The 17,876-nt window shown below is 45.8% G+C and overlaps 1 protein-coding gene across 1 annotated transcript in view; it reads left to right on the top strand.

The window, feature by feature from the left end:
- The first annotated feature begins 828 nt into the window (after nucleotides 1–828).
- LOC118881678 overlaps nucleotides 829–17,876 on the top strand; it is a 43,011-nt gene continuing 25,963 nt past the window's right edge. The window contains exons 1-7 of the mRNA XM_036826799.1: nucleotides 829–1,473; nucleotides 1,773–2,122; nucleotides 2,773–2,831; nucleotides 3,312–3,397; nucleotides 4,921–5,089; nucleotides 5,250–5,302; nucleotides 7,177–7,240. Of these exons, the coding sequence (XP_036682694.1) occupies nucleotides 1,277–1,473; nucleotides 1,773–2,122; nucleotides 2,773–2,831; nucleotides 3,312–3,397; nucleotides 4,921–5,089; nucleotides 5,250–5,302; nucleotides 7,177–7,240 (978 nt within the window). The 5' untranslated portion in view covers nucleotides 829–1,276. The remainder of the gene's footprint in view (nucleotides 1,474–1,772; nucleotides 2,123–2,772; nucleotides 2,832–3,311; nucleotides 3,398–4,920; nucleotides 5,090–5,249; nucleotides 5,303–7,176; nucleotides 7,241–17,876) is intronic.

Genomic DNA, 17,876 nt, shown 5'->3' with positions numbered 1-17,876 from the left:
ACACATATATATGGAATCTAAGGAAAAAAAAAAAAGGTCATGAAGAACCTAGTGGCAAGACGGGAATAAAGACACAGACCTACTAGAGAATGGACTTGAGGATATGGGGAGGGGGAGGGGTGAGATGTGACAGGGTGAGAGAGTGGCATGGACATATATACACTACCAAACGTAAAATAGATAGCTAGTGGGAAGCAGCCGCATAGCACAGGGAGATCAGCTCGGTGCTTTGTGACCACCTAGAGGGGTGGGATAGGGAGGGTGGGAGGAAGGGAGATGCAAGAGGAAAGAGATATGGGAACATATGTATATGTATAACTGATTCACTTTGTTATAAAGCAGAAACTAACACACCATTGTAAAGCAATTATACTCCAATAAAGATGTTTAAAAAAAAAAATTTTGGTAAGTAGACTAGAATTTCTTAATTGGAATCGAGGGTAGGCTTTGGACAATCCATGGACTTCGTGAAATCCAAAGGTGCCCTTTTTTGTTGTTTTGTGTTTGTTTGTAGACCCCCTTTGAAGGGTGCGTGAGCACCTGTACTTCTCTCTGATTTTAGCTTCTCAAAATGGCTCTTGGACTCAAAGGTGCCTGAGGGTGGCGGACGTGTGCTCCCCCAGTACAGAATTCTGAACACAGTGTCAGTACACATTGAGCAGAAGCGCTTTGCCAAACTGCGTGTTTTAACGTAACTTTTCAATCCAGTCAGCCAGTGCACCTGGGATCTTTTTTTACATACCTATCTCACTCTTATAAGGCTTAACCGTTGCTGCTTCCCCTAAGTTTCCTTGTCCCTCTTCCCCACTCTCCCACCAGGCCGTGGAAAAGGAATGCGAGCGAGGGGGAGAGTCCAGCAGGGAGAGGACAGCGCACCTGCTGGGAAGCGGTAAAGAGGGGTCCGGACACCTTGAGGGGGGTTTTGGAGGACGGGCAGAGGTTGGGTCAGTGGCAGGAGATACCATTTACCCCTGATCTCTGGGACAAGCGCACACATAGGTCTGACAGTTACTTGTGTTTTCATTCAAACTGGTTGCCAGGTTGGAATGACCCATGATGACGTCACAGGCTTCCGACCTTCCTGATTGGAAGGACCAGACTCCGTGGCGCTCGGCAGCAGAGGTGGACAATAGCATCTCGCCAGAGCTTTTCTCCACTGCCAGTTGCCCCGCAGCTTGGAGAAGGGACGACCACTTGTGTTTTGCCCAAGTCCAGAAGAAGAGTTGGGACAAAGCAGAGTCTAGGCGTCGAGGAAGGGAAGAGTTTGGGAGAAATCATGGCCAATCGTCAACCGAGTTCCCAGGTTGAGGACCAGGACTCCCAGCCCAGCTCCTCAGGGTACCCCCTGGAGGTGACTGTCAACGAAGAAAGCCCAGGACCGTCAGGTGAGGGAGCTGGCACGAGAAGGAATTTCAGAGGCTTGACCAGTAAGGAGGAAAGGGTACAGAGGTCGGGAAGGAGCGCCTGCCTCAGGTGCCTATGAAAGAAGGGAGACAGTCGGAAAGCCAGGGATTGAGGGAGGAGAGGACAGGAGCTGGGGACACGGAAAACCTGGGAAGCAAGAAAGAGGGTTAGGAGATGAGATCCAAGGATGAGAGAGGGGAAGAGAGGAAACAAGGGGAGGGTTCTTTTTCTTCTTTTTTCCTAGTGGGAGAAATTATCTACCATGAGAAGGAGTTTTCAGGACAGGAAGCTGGAAAAATGACAAAATGAGTCAGGGGAGGGATAGGTAGATATGGACAGAGAAAGATGGAAAGATGACTTGGGGCAAGGTCAGAGGTCTATGAGACTGGAAAGGGTAGGGGTGTTTCGGGGGGGAGGCGGAGTCGGGGTGGGGTTGGGTGGTCACCAGTGGCTGAACTCCCAAGACGAGAACGTCCTATTGTAGTCTCTTGTCTTTTCTCAGCCCCCTGGGCCGGCTGCAGCTCCCCGCCTCAGCGCCCTGGCTGTAAGAGGAAGAGGTCAGTGGCGTTCAGAGAGGAGGAGGAGGAGGGCGAGCCGGCCACTGAGGCCCAGGACACCTGGGTCGTGGAGTCGCTGAGTGGGCTCAAGATGAAGCTCAAGCGACAGCGGGTGTCTTCAGTGCTGCCTGAGCACCACGAGGTCTTCAACAGGATGCTCGGTAAGGACCAGCACGCCCCCCACCCCGCCCAGCACCCTCCAATCCTATACTTGAAAAACAAACAAACAAAAACTTCCAATGACTACACTTTCCCAATGGAAAAGAATTCCCTGCTACTTGGTGCGCTCTCCGTCCCTGGCGGACTGTCTACGGATAAAGGACACAGGGGACACATAAATGATACAGGATTAGGTTAGACTCACAAATGATACAAGACTGGGTTAGATTTAGAAATGATACAGGATTAGGTTCGCTTGGTTTCAACTGTACCCCTGAGACTCTAGCTCTTACTGGCCTTTTGAATCTTACTGGCGTGGGACGGCGGGAGGGGGTGGGGGGCAACACAAGCCACCTTCGCCCCCTGACGTGACTGTCAATTGAGAAATTGGCTGTGAGTAACTCCATGCCCTCTGCACTGGTACGTGAATGCATGATGAAGGGGCATCACTCCCTGTCACTCGGCCCCCCTAGAAGGGGAGTCACCCCTTTTCCTCCCACAGTGAATGGTCTTCCCTCCCCTCTTCCCATCAGCTTCACCCTGGGCCACATCTTGGCATTTCCCCAGGGGGGGCGTGGTTCTCCCTCTTGGCTCTGGAATGCTCCCACGACAGCCCTGTTCCCACTGGCAAACATCTGCCCTCTTTTCCCAGAGGATCCCGTCATTAGGAAATTCCTCGCCTGGGACAAAAACCTGCAAGTATCTGACAAGGTAAGTCCCCCACTGAGATGGATTCCTGCTCCAGCGCCTGTCCTGGGTGGGCACGCGGGGTGCTTTCTACACCCACGTTTCCACTCCCCTCCCAACCTGATGCCTTGTCAACACTTCCCTCCAGGGGCCTCGAGGTCCCCTCTGGGATCTGAGCCCCAGGTGTGCCCCTTTGGTGGTTGCTGCCTAAGTCCCCTCTCCTCTCAGCTCCTGGGGACTCGCCTTGGCTCCGGTTCATCAAACACCGTCCAGTGCCAGCGGCCCTAAGTCCACGCCCTCAAACCCACAGCCTCCCATCCTTGGAGCGTCGCAAACTCTGACCTTCTGTCCTCTCCCCTCCCACAAATAATCAGGCTCACCCAACACGGGGGTCTCTTCTCCAAGTGGCACCACCCATTCCTCGTCCCCTGCTCCCTTATCCCACTGTTTTTCCTCTTCCACGATGTGACCTCTCTCCTACGTTTTTTTCCCTCTTTCCATCAGTATCTCCTGTCGATGGTGATAGCTTATTTCAGCCGGGCCGGGCTCTTCTCCTGGCAATTCCAGAGAATCCATTTCTTTATAGCTCTGTGAGTATCTTGCTCCGTCCCCTCCATCAATATTCAACACCCTGGGAGGGCGCAGGGAGAGACCTGGGGCTCTGACCTTTCATCTATTTTTTTAAACCCCTCTGTACCGTTTACTCTGGCTGTGAAAATGACAGGATTACGGTAGAGTGGTTTCTTTTTCAAACGAAGTTATGTTTTTTATACCATTCATTGTCAAAACAAACTGCCCTAATGTCAATTAAAACACTGAATAAAACAAAGCAAAACACGAAACCTTCCTAAAAGGAGAGGAAGAAAGAACTGACACCATCCTGCCCACAAGTAAACAGACTTGAGACGCTTCCGGTTCTGATTCTCCGGTCTCGGGTCTTCCCACATCAGCACCAAGTGTGATTATCTTCCGTTTCTGCGTTCCCACGACAAATGCCACAATCGGGGCCCTTATCACATAGCGCGGACCTGGTAGAAAATGCTCCCCACTGATGTTTCTTCCACGTCTCCCAAGCCAGTCGGCTCTATTTGCCTGAATGTCCTTCCAAAACCCAGGTCTGACCGCTTCACACAATGTCATTGGCTCATTACGTGCCAAATCAAGGCCAGAGTTCTGGGTTGGAATTCAACTCTCTCTGCAATCTCCATCACACTGTCCTGATACTTTATTCCTTTGTGTCACTGTTCCTTCCAAATACCCTGCCCTCTACGTTTCTATTGTGCTTTTCTGTCCAGGGATCTTTCCCACACGTTTACCTGAAGAAAATGACCCTATCCTTAAAGTGGGTTCAAACACCAAAACCTTCACGATGCCTGATCTCCCTAACTTCTGCATCCCAGAGGCACTTTAGTTAAAATCGTATTAGAATGTGATGCTTTGCATTACAGTCATTTCTTATCTCCCCCCTTCCCCTTCCCCAGTCCCATTAGACTAGACACAATGTGGAAGGCAGGTCTTGTCAAAATGTCAATGCATTCCCAAAACACTCAGCACAATTCTTTTCATTTTGCGAATGTTTGTTATTGTGAGTCTTCGAGGTAATCAGTATTGCATTTGGCTACGAGATAAAATGTTCATTCATTCATTCATTCATTCATCTAATGAAACCTTATAAAGTACACCCTACACGCTGGGGAATATGAGGTGATGGGAACAGAGATTCACAAAAGGCTGCTGAATTAATGCATCAAGATGAACCAAGCCCTAAATGTGTCATTTGGTAGGAGAGGGATGAATGCAGAAATAGATCAGATCAGCTCCTGCCCTCAGGAACTGTACATACACCTACAACATAGGGAGAGAGGTGTGTGCACACACAACAAGTTGAAGGGAACAGGGGGTTTGGATTTTGTCCGCAGCATCAAGGTGTGAGAGGCACCGTTGCGAAGGTCCTGCCTGGCAGTGGCGCCTTGATGACTGGGCAGCTCTCGGGGACGCTGGGCAGGGCTGGGTGGGTCGTGTCAGGATGCTCAGCCTGCCTCTTTTCTGGGAAGCTGATCACAAGTGGAGGCCCTTCCTGTGCTGATGACAGCCACCTGATGTCTTTCCCCAGCTATGTGGCCAACGACATGGAAGAGGACAACCAGGCCCCCAAACAGGCCATCTTTTCATTCCTCTATGGAAAGAACCGCTCCCAGCGTCCCTTGTTCCACAAACTGCGTCTCCAGTTCATCCGTTCCATGGGCTGGAACGCTAGGGTCACTCGGGAAGAGTGCGAGCAGGTGGGTGGGCTGTGGCGGTCTGGGGGAGGGGCAGGGCCGGAGAGGAGGTGGGGATCATGGGGGATTCGGTCTGGGACCTGGGGACGGACGAGAAAGAACCGGACGCGGGGCACAGGGAGGCAGCGTCATCCTCATTTCCAGGGGCTGTTTGTCTTTCCAGATCCAGGCTTTTGATCCAGAGCTCTGGGTGTGGGGAAGAGATCGCGCCCTCTTGCCCTAGAGGCCCCAGGACCACGCAGGCCTGAGGTCATCGGCCTGCGCAAAGGTAGGTCTGCGTCCGCAAAGGTGCGGGCGGAATGACACGTTGCTTACTGAGGAAATCGGAGGAATCCCACTGCTGGACCCACATCACCTCTCACGCTGTGAAGGGGGCCAGCCGGGCACACAGCCACACGCCGACTCAGCGCCCAGCCGCGGCCTCACAGCCACACACACACACCAGCACCGTGGGGCCCGTGGGCGCCAGACCTCGGGGAAACCAGTCTGCCACAGACGCATGGGTCTCACTGAAGTCATTTCACCCAAAGCAATTGGGTCCAAATCACAGCTTTGATGAGATGGTGACTTTTTTCCATATACGGTGTTTCGAGTTTCTCTTTTTAATTCATTTTTGGCCTTACATCCCTCAGGGATATGGGTTCTAGGACTTACCTACCACAAAGTAAATGTCTACAAACAGAATATTAGATGGAACAGCCTACACGTTCAATAAGAAAAGACCAATTATGACTAGCTTTATTTTCATCCAAATTTACTTTCCAATTGCTTACGGCCAGATCACCTGTGACTCTTTCTTTCCCCTGACTCACCACTTCTGGACCAATGATTCCTCTTGTACAATTCACCTTTTCCCCCTCAACTTTATGGTCAAGACGGTTTATCAGAACGAGTGAAGGTTAAGGAATGCCATCTTCAGCATGGCTTATTACAATGGACACATTAGAGTTCTAGATGTGGGCAGAGGACTGAGCAAACATTTGGTTGAAATCTTGCAAACCAGCTGCCTTAGTCCGTTCGACCTGCCCTAACAAGATACTACAGCCTGCGTGGCTTGTAAACAACAGAGCACAGTCTCTTTTACAAGGGCAATAATCTCATTCATGAGGGCTCTACCCCATGACCTAATAACCTCCCAAAGACCCCCACCCTCCTAATACCAGCCCCTTAGCAGTTAAGATTTTAAGATTTCAACATAAGAATTTGGGGGGACACAAACATTCAGCCCATAACACTAACCAAGTCTAGGACTGACTTTTATTTAAACATTAGGATCCAGGGACTTCCCTGGTGGCTCAGTGGTTAAGAATCCGCCTGCCAACGCAGGGCACACGGGTTCGAGCCCTCGTCCGGGAAGACCCCGCATGCCGCGGAGCAACTAAGCCCGTGCGCCACAACTACTGAGCCTGCGCTCTAGAGCCCACGAGCCACAACTACTGAGCCTGTACTCTAGAGCCCGCAAGCCACAACTACTGAGCCTGTGCGCCTAGAGCCCGTACTCCGCCACAAGAGACGCGTCATGAGAAGCAACGGAGAGTGGTCCTCGCTCACCACAGCTAGAGAAAGCCCACGCGCAGCAACAAAGACCCAATGCAGCCAAAAATAAAATAAAGAAAATAAGTCAATTAAAAATTAATAATAAAATAGACATTAGGATCCAGGATTAGGATTAGGGATCAGGCAGCAGGTCTCCTGGTCCACGATGCTGACCGGTCAGTGATGTCTGTAGTGTGGTTCCAAGTTCAGAATTTAAGTGGTGCCAAAGGACCAAGGTGAGTTAAGACTAAAGCAGCATTCTCCAAATGCCAGCTCCCTGAGCAGAATCACCTGGAGTCTTGGCTATAAAGCAGATGACTGGGCCTGGCCTTAGGTGTATTCAGTAGTTTTTGCAGTCAGGCTCACCAAACTCCAAGAATCGCACTTGAAAACAATGAATGGTTCAGGATTGGGGCTCCGAATGGAGAATTTGAGAGAAAACTGCAATCATAAATGAGTCTCAATTCTGGTGAGAACTAACAATGTGAAAACCTTTGTATCTGGACAGTTGCCACTTTGAAATCTGACGTCCTTGCTCCTTCTCTCACTTCCAGATCACAGAGCCCAGGAGAGATGAGGATGTTGCACAGGAGGTCAATCCACACGCTGACGACAGCTGTGAGGGAGGGAGGGAGAAGCCTCTTGTGCAGATGATCGGGAAGAACCCAGCGTCTTCTAGAACGAGCTCAAGAGAGTTTTCGTGTCACACTCCTGGGAGCGGGGCGTGCTTCTAGGAGTCTGTGGCAGGACAATAAGAAATCAGGGTTCTGTCACGTTCCATCCCTTTGGAAGGCGCCACCCCAATTTTCAGATCATTTCATTCAAATCTCCCCTGAGATGAACACTGGAGGTCCCATTTTTTACACACTTCTTTGCCCCAGTCTAGAAGCATTTGAAGGTGGCGTGTAGGGGGCTCAGAACAGGAGGGAATAACTTTAAAATATATAATTAGAGCCACACGGTCATGACTGATGACTTAACTTTCACTGGCTTATTTTGAAAATGTCACCTATAAAATTATTGTATTTTTATATTTTATATTTATAGATGTATTTTAAATAGTTTTGAAATAGTCTTCATTGTGAAACATCTTATTCCCACCAAGTTTTGTGATGAGTATTACAGCTGTTGTATATTTACACCTATATACAATTTTATTCACATTTTCAAGAGAGATTTTTGGTTTTATCTATTACATAATATACATTTTATCTATTACATAATATTTCCATTCTACTTATAGCTAGGTGGGTATTTCCTCCCAATTCTTGTAAGCATAAATTTGTATATTTTTAGTTCTCATCACTGAATTGTGGGAATTCAGTCGTAAGTTTTTAACTTGTCTCAACAAGTTTGTATGTTATTTTAGATTATTAAAGAGTACCGTGCAATGCAGCTTTTGGGGAAATATAATAAAGAGGAAAGTCTTCTCACAATCACGATGTGTGTGGTCATTACCAGTGTGCTTCGCCTGTTTGCTGCCCAACGAGGTGTGGCTTAATGGCGCTGTGATTATCCAACCACATTTCTTAACTCTGAAAAATAATCCTGAATTATTTTTCATGGAGGAAAAACTGCAGAAGATGAGGCAGATCTTGCATCATTCAGGACTCCAATACTGAGAGACAAGTGTTGGGTAAAAGGAAACACGGCTTTACTGAGGAAGCCGGCAGCCCAGGGGGGAAGGTGGACTCGTCCCAAAGAACCTACTCTCCCCTCCTGAGGTTTTGCTTGAGGACTATATAGGGAAAAGAGAAAGGGGCTGCATGTTGAAGACAGGGTTACAGGGTGCGTGATCAGCTCACGGACATTCTTCTGATTGGTCGGTGGTGAGGTAGCGGGGACTCAACATCCTCAGCCTTCTGCTTCCAACGGGTCTGGGGTCTGCGTGCTTGTGGGCAGCATGCAGGTAACTTCTTCCACCTGCTGGGGTTTCAGTCTCTGCAAAACAGCTCCAAGGACCTAGCTCAGAATATTACCTGATAGCCCTTGAGGAGCAACTAAAGGCCCTGGACTTCGTTTAACGGCTAAAGTATGATGATTTTGTCTTTGCTGTTTTTTTCAGCCGCGCCACGCAGCTTGTGGGATCTTAGTTCCCTGACCAGGGATCAAAAACAGGCCTCTAGCAGTGGAATCGCACAGTCCTAACCCCTGAAATGCCAGGGAATTCCTGACAGTACACTTTAAAGAGAAAAAACCAGACCAAAAGGAACACAGTTTTAAGGAAGCTTAACTTTCTCAGAAACGCAGAAATTTTGTTGTGCATTTATTTTCTTTCTTTTTTTTAAAATACATTTATTTATTTATTTATTTATTTATTTATTTATTTATTTTTCTCTGCGTTGGGTCTTCGCTGTTGCACGTGGGCTCTCTCTAGTTGCGGTGAGCGGGGGCTTCTCTTCGTTGTGGTGTGTCGGCTGCTCAATGCGGTGGCTTCTCTTGTTGCGGAGCATGGGCTCTAGGCACGTGGGTTCCAGTAGTTGTGGCTCGCGGGCTCTAGAGGATGTTTTACTGTTTACTTTTTGCAAGTATTCATCAAATGCGTATTACTTGAATGAATGACAAATCATTTCTTCCAGCAATCTTCAAACTGCTTAAAACTATGACAATATTTAGCGTTTCAAATTTCATATGACCTCACTCTCTCCGTGTTCTAGTTTCTAAAAGCATGGGGGATCTTCCCAGACCAGGGCTCGAACCCGTGTGCCTTGCGCTGGCAGGCGGATTCTTAACCGCTGCACCACCAGGGAAGTCCCTGTGCATTTATTTTCAAGAAAATAAGGCGGCCGGATGAATTCAGAACTAGGGGCAGAAAGCTCTTCCTGTGAGATACAGAATCTCTGCTGTTTAGGCAGATCTAGAGAACAACTTTTCCAACCACTTATTAAGGAGACCAATACTCCACGAAAAAATATACCATTTTTACAGAGAGAAAACCGAACTCCAGCTTTGCATCAATATAATATTTGATACTTAAGAGAACCATAAGCTCTTTTTTGAAAATCTCTGCAATAAACATCAAAACTGAGCCGCCTTCGGCTGAGACCAATACAATTCCCTTTCCACCAATCTCCTACAACTTTCTAGATTCATTCAGGTGGTGTCCTTCACTATCCTCTTTCTGGTGCTGGAACAATCGGTCATTTTACTTTAGGACCAAACTATTTTTGTTCCTGTTAATAAACAAAACTACATCTCATCATCTTGCATACAAAGTTGTACCTCTCGGTTGCTGGAACCAAGCAGGACCCTGCAGGGCCCTTCCATGTCCCCTGCCTCTTGCTTGTAAAACAGCTGCAGTCTCCCAGGCCTCCCCTGAGTCACAAAACAACAGGTTCAAGCAGTTCACGATTAGGACAACAGCAGTCACAGAATCTTTAGTTCCTCCCCAAGGACATAAGTAACAGTGTCAGAGACACATTCCTGACTTGTTTTGCAGATACTAAAACCGCTACAAGAGGAGAGAGCTAACTGTATGATGACCAGACTGGAGCTATGACATAAGCTGCTCCATCTTGAGCAGACCTGAACCAATGGCTTACACAATTCCAGGAACTGGCCTCAAGGAAATGGGAACAAACCAACACTGGACTTGAAGATTAACTGTGCCGGAAACAATCAACATGACACTGACCACACCACTGCATGACCAATGTCAAGATGATGGTCAGAGCTGACTGTGCTACTCTGCATGTAGCCCCCACCTGCACAGCCCAGAGACTTCCCGTCTTTTCCCTATAAACCCCTTTTCCCTCTAACTGGCAACTGGGAGATGCTTTGGGGGACACTAGTCCACCATCTTCCCACGTTGCCAGCTTCCTGAATAAAGCATCTTTCTTCTTCCACCAACCCTTGTCTCTGGAACATTGACTTCTGAGCGATGAGCAGCTGCACCTGAGTTCTGTTCCAGCCGATAACATTACTATTGCTCAAGCCTCATTCATATTATATTCATAACAACTTTGAACCAAAGTTACTTCCATTGCACAAAGAAAACTAGGAGTGAATGACTGACAACTGCCCATCACACACCAGCACTGTAGGCTAGCAGAGCTCATGAACACACGTAACACAACATTACGAAGCCACAAACATCCCTTACACAACTTCTCCAAGTGCCAGAGACAAACACATTCATTAACACACCCACAGATATAGCCTCTAGGTAACAAATAAAAATATGCAGCAAGAGCACAGAACTTGAGATTATGCTTAGTGATCAACGTTTCAGGTTTCTGTCTTGCTTAGAAATGACCTCGGTATCCAATGATTATCCAGTCAGTAACACAATTTAATATCAGTTCAAGGGTTTACGTAAACTAAAGATCTTGGAATGTATCGACAAGCTAACACAGTACAAAACATAGTTACTGTTGAAATAAAGTTTGTCAGAAGAATCATTAAATGTGGCTAAACACAAATTTACATTTTTCATAACCTTAAATATTAAGTAGAAGTAATGTTAGCTTATTTGATGGGTACACCTATATAAATTTAGGAAGAACACACCCAAGTAGAATTGTTTTCAATGTATGCCTAATACTGATAAATAAGATAGGAGTAACTTTGTATTAAACCAAAACTATTAAACTAGCTTCATTTGCCAAAGATTGACCTAAATTATGTAAACTTGAAGTCTTCAAATTTCTGAGTTGATTTTTTTGTTTCTTTGTGTTTTTGGCTGCACCGAGAGGCTTGCTGGATCTTAGTTCCCTGACCAGGGACTGAACCCGGACCCTGGCAGTGAAAGCACCGAGTCCTAACCACTGCACCACCAGGGAATTCCCTGACTTGATTTCCGTAAGAATACTTTTCTAGCACATTTAAAGTATCAGAAGTTCAAATTCTTTCTCTCTGAGAATTTTAGGGATACATAATTTTTATAAGCACATTTGTATCTTTGTAAGCCAATCAGGACAGAAACCCTTGAATTTAAGAGACTCTACAATCTACTTTAATAGATCCAGAAGTAGAAAAACATTACATACTCACACTGTCAGAGGTAAAGGCCTTTCTGAATTACAGACACACAGACATACAGAGAAATGGAACTTTTACCTTCAGTTCTAAAGTCTTAGACATGGGTCAGGAATAAACACTCACCAGTCTAGAGATTAAAGAGCCGTTCTCCTCCCATTGGGCAAGAGATTCTTAACTGATTTGAGCTTGTCAAAGTAGACAAATAGGGGCTTCCCTGGTGGCGCAGTGGTTGAGAGTCTGCCTGCCAATGCAGGGGACACGGGTTCGAGCCCTGGTCTGGGAAGATCCCACATGCCGCGGAGCAACTGGGCCCGTGAGCCACAATTACTGAGCCTGCGCGTCTGGAGCCTGTGCTCCGCAACGAGAGGCCGCGATAGTGAGAGGCCCGCGCACCGCGATGAAGAGTGGCCCTCCGCTTGCCACAACTAGAGAAAGCCCTCGCACAGAAACGAAGACCCAGCACAACCATAAATAAATAAATAAATAAAAATAAAATGACTAATACTATTTAAAAAAAAAAAAAGTAGACAAATAGACGAACAGAAAAGACTAAGAAAAGACTATCAAACCAGATCCTCTGTCACCTCTCACCTAACTGAGATTAGCTCTGTAGAAACTTAATCGCTTTGGAGAGACCATCAAAAGTCTTCAAACGACAGAGCCAAACTCAGAATCACTGCTGCTACAAATAGGGAAGCACTTAGCTGTAGTCTGAAAACAAAGCAAAACACAAAAGTAATAGAAGGGGAAACTAAAGAAACGGAAAGTGAGCCAAGTTCAATGGCTGCTTGGGTGGGTTCACCCCTGGGAGAGGAGAAAAGATGTACCTGGGCTTCACCGGCTCAGGAAACACACCACTTGTTGCTGGGCTTTTACAGCTTTATTTACGTATAACTGATATACAAAATCCAGCCCAGGTTTAATTTGTATAACTTGATGAGTTTGGACATATGCACACACCTGTGATACCATCACCACCATCACGGTAATATACTCATCACTTCCAAAAGATTCCTTCTATCCCTTTGTGTCTGTGTATGTGTGTTAGGAATACTTAACACAGCACCAGGTACATGAAAAGGTGCTCAACGTCACTAATCATCCGGGAAATGCAAATCAAAATCATCATGAGATATTACCTCACATCTGTTAGAATGGCTACAATTTTTTCTTTCTTTTTAAACATAGAGTTGTCAAGGTTGTAGAGAAATCGTAACCCTTGCATATTGTAGGCAGGAATGTAACATCGTGCAGGCACTGTGGAAAACAGTATGGAGTTTCCTCAAAATCTTTTAAATAAAAATTCCACATGATCCAGCAATCCCACTTCTGGGTATACAGGCCCAGTTCAGAGACATTGCAGCTTCAGTTCCAGAACACTGCAATGAAGCAAATACCGCCATAACGCAAGTCACATGAATTTTTTGGTGTACCCGTGCATGAGAAACTTACGTTTACACTATACTGTAGTCTGTTAAGTGTGTGATAGCCTTGTGTCTAAAAAAACAACGTACATACCTTTATTGAAATATACTTTAGGGAAGAGAAATATACATCAATGGAACAGGATAGGAAGCCCAGAGATAAACCCATGCACATATGGTCGCCTTAACTTTGATGAAGGAGGCAAGAATATACAGTGGAGAAAAGACAGCCTCTTCAATAAGTGGGGCTGGGAAAACTGGACAGCTACCTGTCAAAGAATGAAATGAGAACACTACCTAACACCATAACACAAAAATAAACTCAAAATGGATTAAAGACCTAAATGTAAGGCCCGACACTAGAAAACTCTTAGAGGAAAACATAGGCAGAACACTCTATCACATAAATCACAGCAAGATCCTTTTTGACCCATCTCTTAGAAAAATGGAAATAAAAACAAAAATAAACAAATGGGACCTAAGGAAACTTAAAAGCTTTTGCACAGCAAAGGAAACCATAAACAAGACAAAAAAACAACCCTCAGAGTGGGAGAAAATATTTGTAAACGAAGCAACTGACAAAGGATTCATCTCCAAAATATACAAGCAGCTCACGCAGCTCAATATCAAAAAAACAAACAACTCAATCCAAAAATGGACACAAGACCTAAATGGACATTTCTCCAAAGAAGATATAAGATTGCCAACAAACACGTGAAAAGGATGCTCAACAACACTAATCATTAGAGAAATGCAAATCAAAACTACAATGAGGTATCACCTCACACCACTCAGAATGGCCATCATCAAAAAATCTACAAACAATAAATGCCGGAGAGGGTGTGGAGAAAAGGGAACCCTCCTCCTGCACTGTTGCTGGGAACGTCACACTGATACAGCCACTATGGAGAACAGTATGGAGGTTCTTAAAAACTAAAAATAGGGCTTCCCTGGTTCCGCAGTGGTTAAGAATCCTCCTCCCAACGCAGGGGACAGGGGTTCAAGCCGTGGTCCGGGAAGATCCCACATGCCGCAGGGCAACTAAGCCCGTGTGCCACAACTACTGAGCCTGCGCTCTAGAGCCCGCGAGCCACACCCACTGAGCCCACATGCCACAACTACTGAAGCCCGCACGCCTAGATCTCGTGCTCCACAACAAGAGAAGCCACCACAATGAGAAGCCCGCGCACCGCAACAGTGTAGCGCCTGCTCGCTGCAACTAGAGAAAGCCCGCACACAACAACGAAGACCCAACACAGCCAAAAACAATGAATAAATAAAAATAAATTTTAAAAAGTAAAACAACTAAAAATAGAACTACCAATATGATCCTCCAATCCCACTACTGGGCACATATGCTGAGAAAACCATAATTCAAAGAGAGACACGTACCACAATGTTCACTGCAGCACTATTTACAACAGCCAGGACATGGAAGCAACCTAAGTGTCCATCATCGGATGAATGGATAAAGAAGATGTGGCACATATATACGATGGAATATTACTCAGCCATAAAAAGAAACGAAACTGAACTATTTGTAGTGAGGTGGATGGACCTAGAGTCTGTGAAACAGAGTGAAGTAACTCAGAAACAGAAAAACAAATACCGTATGCTAACACATATTTATGGAATCTAAAGAAAAAAAAAAGTGGTTCTGATGAACCTAGTGGCAGGACAGGAATAAAGACACAGACGTAGAGAATGCACTTGAGGACACGGGGAGGGGGAAGGGGAAGCTGGGACGAAGCGAGAGAGGGGCATGGACACATATACACTACCAAATGTAAAATAGATAGCTAGTGGGAAGCAGCCGCATAGCACAGGGAGATCAGCTCGGTGCTTTCTGTCCACCCAGAGGGGTGGGATAGGGAGGGTGGGAGGGAGACGCAAGATGGAGGGGATATGGGGATATATGTATACATACAGCTGATTCACTTTGTTATACAGCAGAAACTAACACAACACTGTAAAGCAATTATACTCCAATAAAGATGTTTAAAAAAAAATACTTTGGGGACTTCCCTGGTTGTCCAGTGGTTAAGAATCTGCCTTCCAATACAGGGGGCGCAGGTTTGATCCCTGGTCGGGGAACTGAGATCCCACGCGCTGTGCAGCACAGCCGAAACAAACAAAACAAATTACTAATACTTTATTGCTAAAAAATGCTAACCATCAGCTGAGCCTTCGGCGAGTAGTAATCTTTTTGCTGATGGAGGGTTTGAAATAGTGTGAGAATTACTAAAATATGACACAAAGACAAGAAGTGAGCAACTGCTGTTGGAAATACGGTGTCAACAGAGTTGCTCCACAAAGAGCTGCTGCAAACCTTCAATTTGTAAAACACACAAGATTCGGGAAGCACAATAATTATAATAGAATGTAATGTACTATGATATAATACAATGTAATATAATATAATATAGCCTGTATAGTCAAAGAAAAGGAAATCAATATCTAGAAGAGATATATGCACCTCTACATTCATTACAGCATTATTCACAAGAGCCAAGATAGGAAAACAATGCAAATTTTCATCAACAGAGAAATGGTAAAGAAAATGTGGTATATACATAGGATATGATTCAGACTTATTAGTAGGAAATCCTACCAGTTGTGACAACGGGGACAGAACTAGAAGACATGATGATAAGTGAAATGGGTCAGTCACAGAAGGACAAAACTGTGTGTTTCCGCTTATACGAGGTATCTAAAAGAGTCAAACATATATTGTCAGGGGTGGGGGAGGAGAGAATGGGGAGTTGTTCCATGGGTATAAAGTTACAGTTACACAGGATGCATATGTTCTAGAGAACTGCTGTATGACTAAGTGTCTATAGGTAACGAGGCACACTATTCTTTTCGTTCTAATTAAAAATTTTAATTCAACTGTAACTGACCTACAACACTCTGTTAGGTCCAGGTGCATAATCAATATTTCTATACATTAGAAAATGATCATGGTCTAGTTACCATCTAGTTACCATCCGTCAGCGTACAAAGTTATAATGTTATTGACTGTATTCCCCGTGCTGTATATTTCATTCCCATGACTCATTTCTTTTAACTGGTTATCTGTTCTCTTCATCTCCCTCACCTATTTCACTCATCCACCTACCCTCTTCTGGCAACCACCTGTTTGTTCTCTGTATCTATGAGTCTGTTTCTTTAGTGACATTAGTTCATTTGTTTTGTTTTTAGATTCCACATACAAATGAGATCATACGGTATTTGTCTTTCTCTGTCTGACTTATTGCACGTAGCATAATACCCTCTAGCTCCATCCATGTTGCCACAAATGGCAAGATTTCATTCTTTTTTTTTTTAATTTAAAAATTTATTTATTTTACTTTTGGCTGCGTTGGGTCTTGTTGCTGCATGTGGCCTCTTTTCTAGTTGCGGCGAGCGGGGGCTTCTCTTCCTTGCGGTGCGTGGGCTTCTCTTTGCGGTGGCTTCTCTTGTTGCAGAGCATGGGCTCCAGCTGAGCGGGCTTCAGTAGTTGCGGCACGCGGGCTCAGTAGTTGTGCCTCGCAGGCTCTAGAGCATGGCTCAATAGTTGTGGCACACGGGCTTAGTTGCTCCGTGGCATGTGGGAATCTTCCGGGAACAGGGCTTGAACCCATGTCCCCTGCATTGGCAGGCGGATTCTTAACCGCTGCACCCCCAGGGAAGCCCCTCATTCTTTGTTGTGTTTTTTTTTTATGGCTAACAGTCCATTGTGTGTGTGTGTGTATAGCTATATATATATATATATATATAAAACGCATCTTCTTTATCCATTCAACTATGGATGGACACTTAGGTTGCATCTATACACTGGCTATTATAAGGAATGCTCAGTGAACATAGGGGTGCATGTGTCTTTTTGAACTAGTGTTTTTGTTTTCTTCTGAAAAAATACACACAAGTGGAATTTCTGGATCCTATAATAGTTCTACTTTAAAATTTTTGAGGAATGAGGTGCACTACTCTTGACACGAAGTTTACCTGGTGCTGTTAGGTGAATCCATCCAGGATCTCTGTGAAGACCTCCAAAACTGTTAAAACATAAGGGTAGGCACTTCCCCGGTGGTCCAGTGGTAAAGAATCCGCCTTACAATGCAGGGGACCTGGGTTCAATCCCTGGTCAGGGGACCGAGATCCCACGTGCCGCAGGGTAACTAAGGAATGGTGTGGAGGAGGTGAAGGAAAAGACCACGCCAAGCTCAGAGGCCCTTTCAGATGGCAACAAACTCCTGACATTGACTGAAAATCAATGTTCTTTACGTGGAACAATCGAAGAGGCAGGATGGGTCCTGTTAGCAAGGTCCCCTGAGATGCCAGGTCTCCTGACCCCCAGCTCCAGATGCAGAGATGTCCGGGACCCAGGCTTTGCTGGCCTGGGAAGGCTGAGGGTGCCCAGCTGCTGATGGGACACACGGGGCGGGGGAAGAGGTGGCTGCCGCCCAAGGCAGATGAGTGTCTGTGCAGAACTGCCTCGGCTCAGCCTCGAGAAGCCTGTCTCAGAAAGCGACAGCAAGTCTTCCAGAAGCTCTGCCCAAATTCCATTCAGGCGTCACCGGTCACACCTGAGGCTGCCCGGATGAAGACTGGGGGCCCACACGTTCACACACTGGAAGTTATTACCAAATGCAAGAGAGTGAGGGATCAGACCGTGAACTAGTCTAATTATAATGCATAAGTAGAATCACGCACACCTTATTCTACTTTCCGGTTTTGCATTTGTAATTTCACAAAATGTGTGATTTGTAGGGGGGGGGGGTTTAATTGCTTGTACTTTTTGCCTGATGAGAAAAAAACAGCACAATAAGAAAACATTGTAGTTTTCACGTAATGGGCATAAAATACAT

This window comes from Balaenoptera musculus, chromosome 15 (genome assembly GCF_009873245.2).
Source record: "Balaenoptera musculus isolate JJ_BM4_2016_0621 chromosome 15, mBalMus1.pri.v3, whole genome shotgun sequence".
Taxonomy (NCBI): domain Eukaryota; kingdom Metazoa; phylum Chordata; class Mammalia; order Artiodactyla; family Balaenopteridae; genus Balaenoptera; species Balaenoptera musculus.
This window is presented reverse-complemented; position numbering and strand designations above follow the sequence as displayed.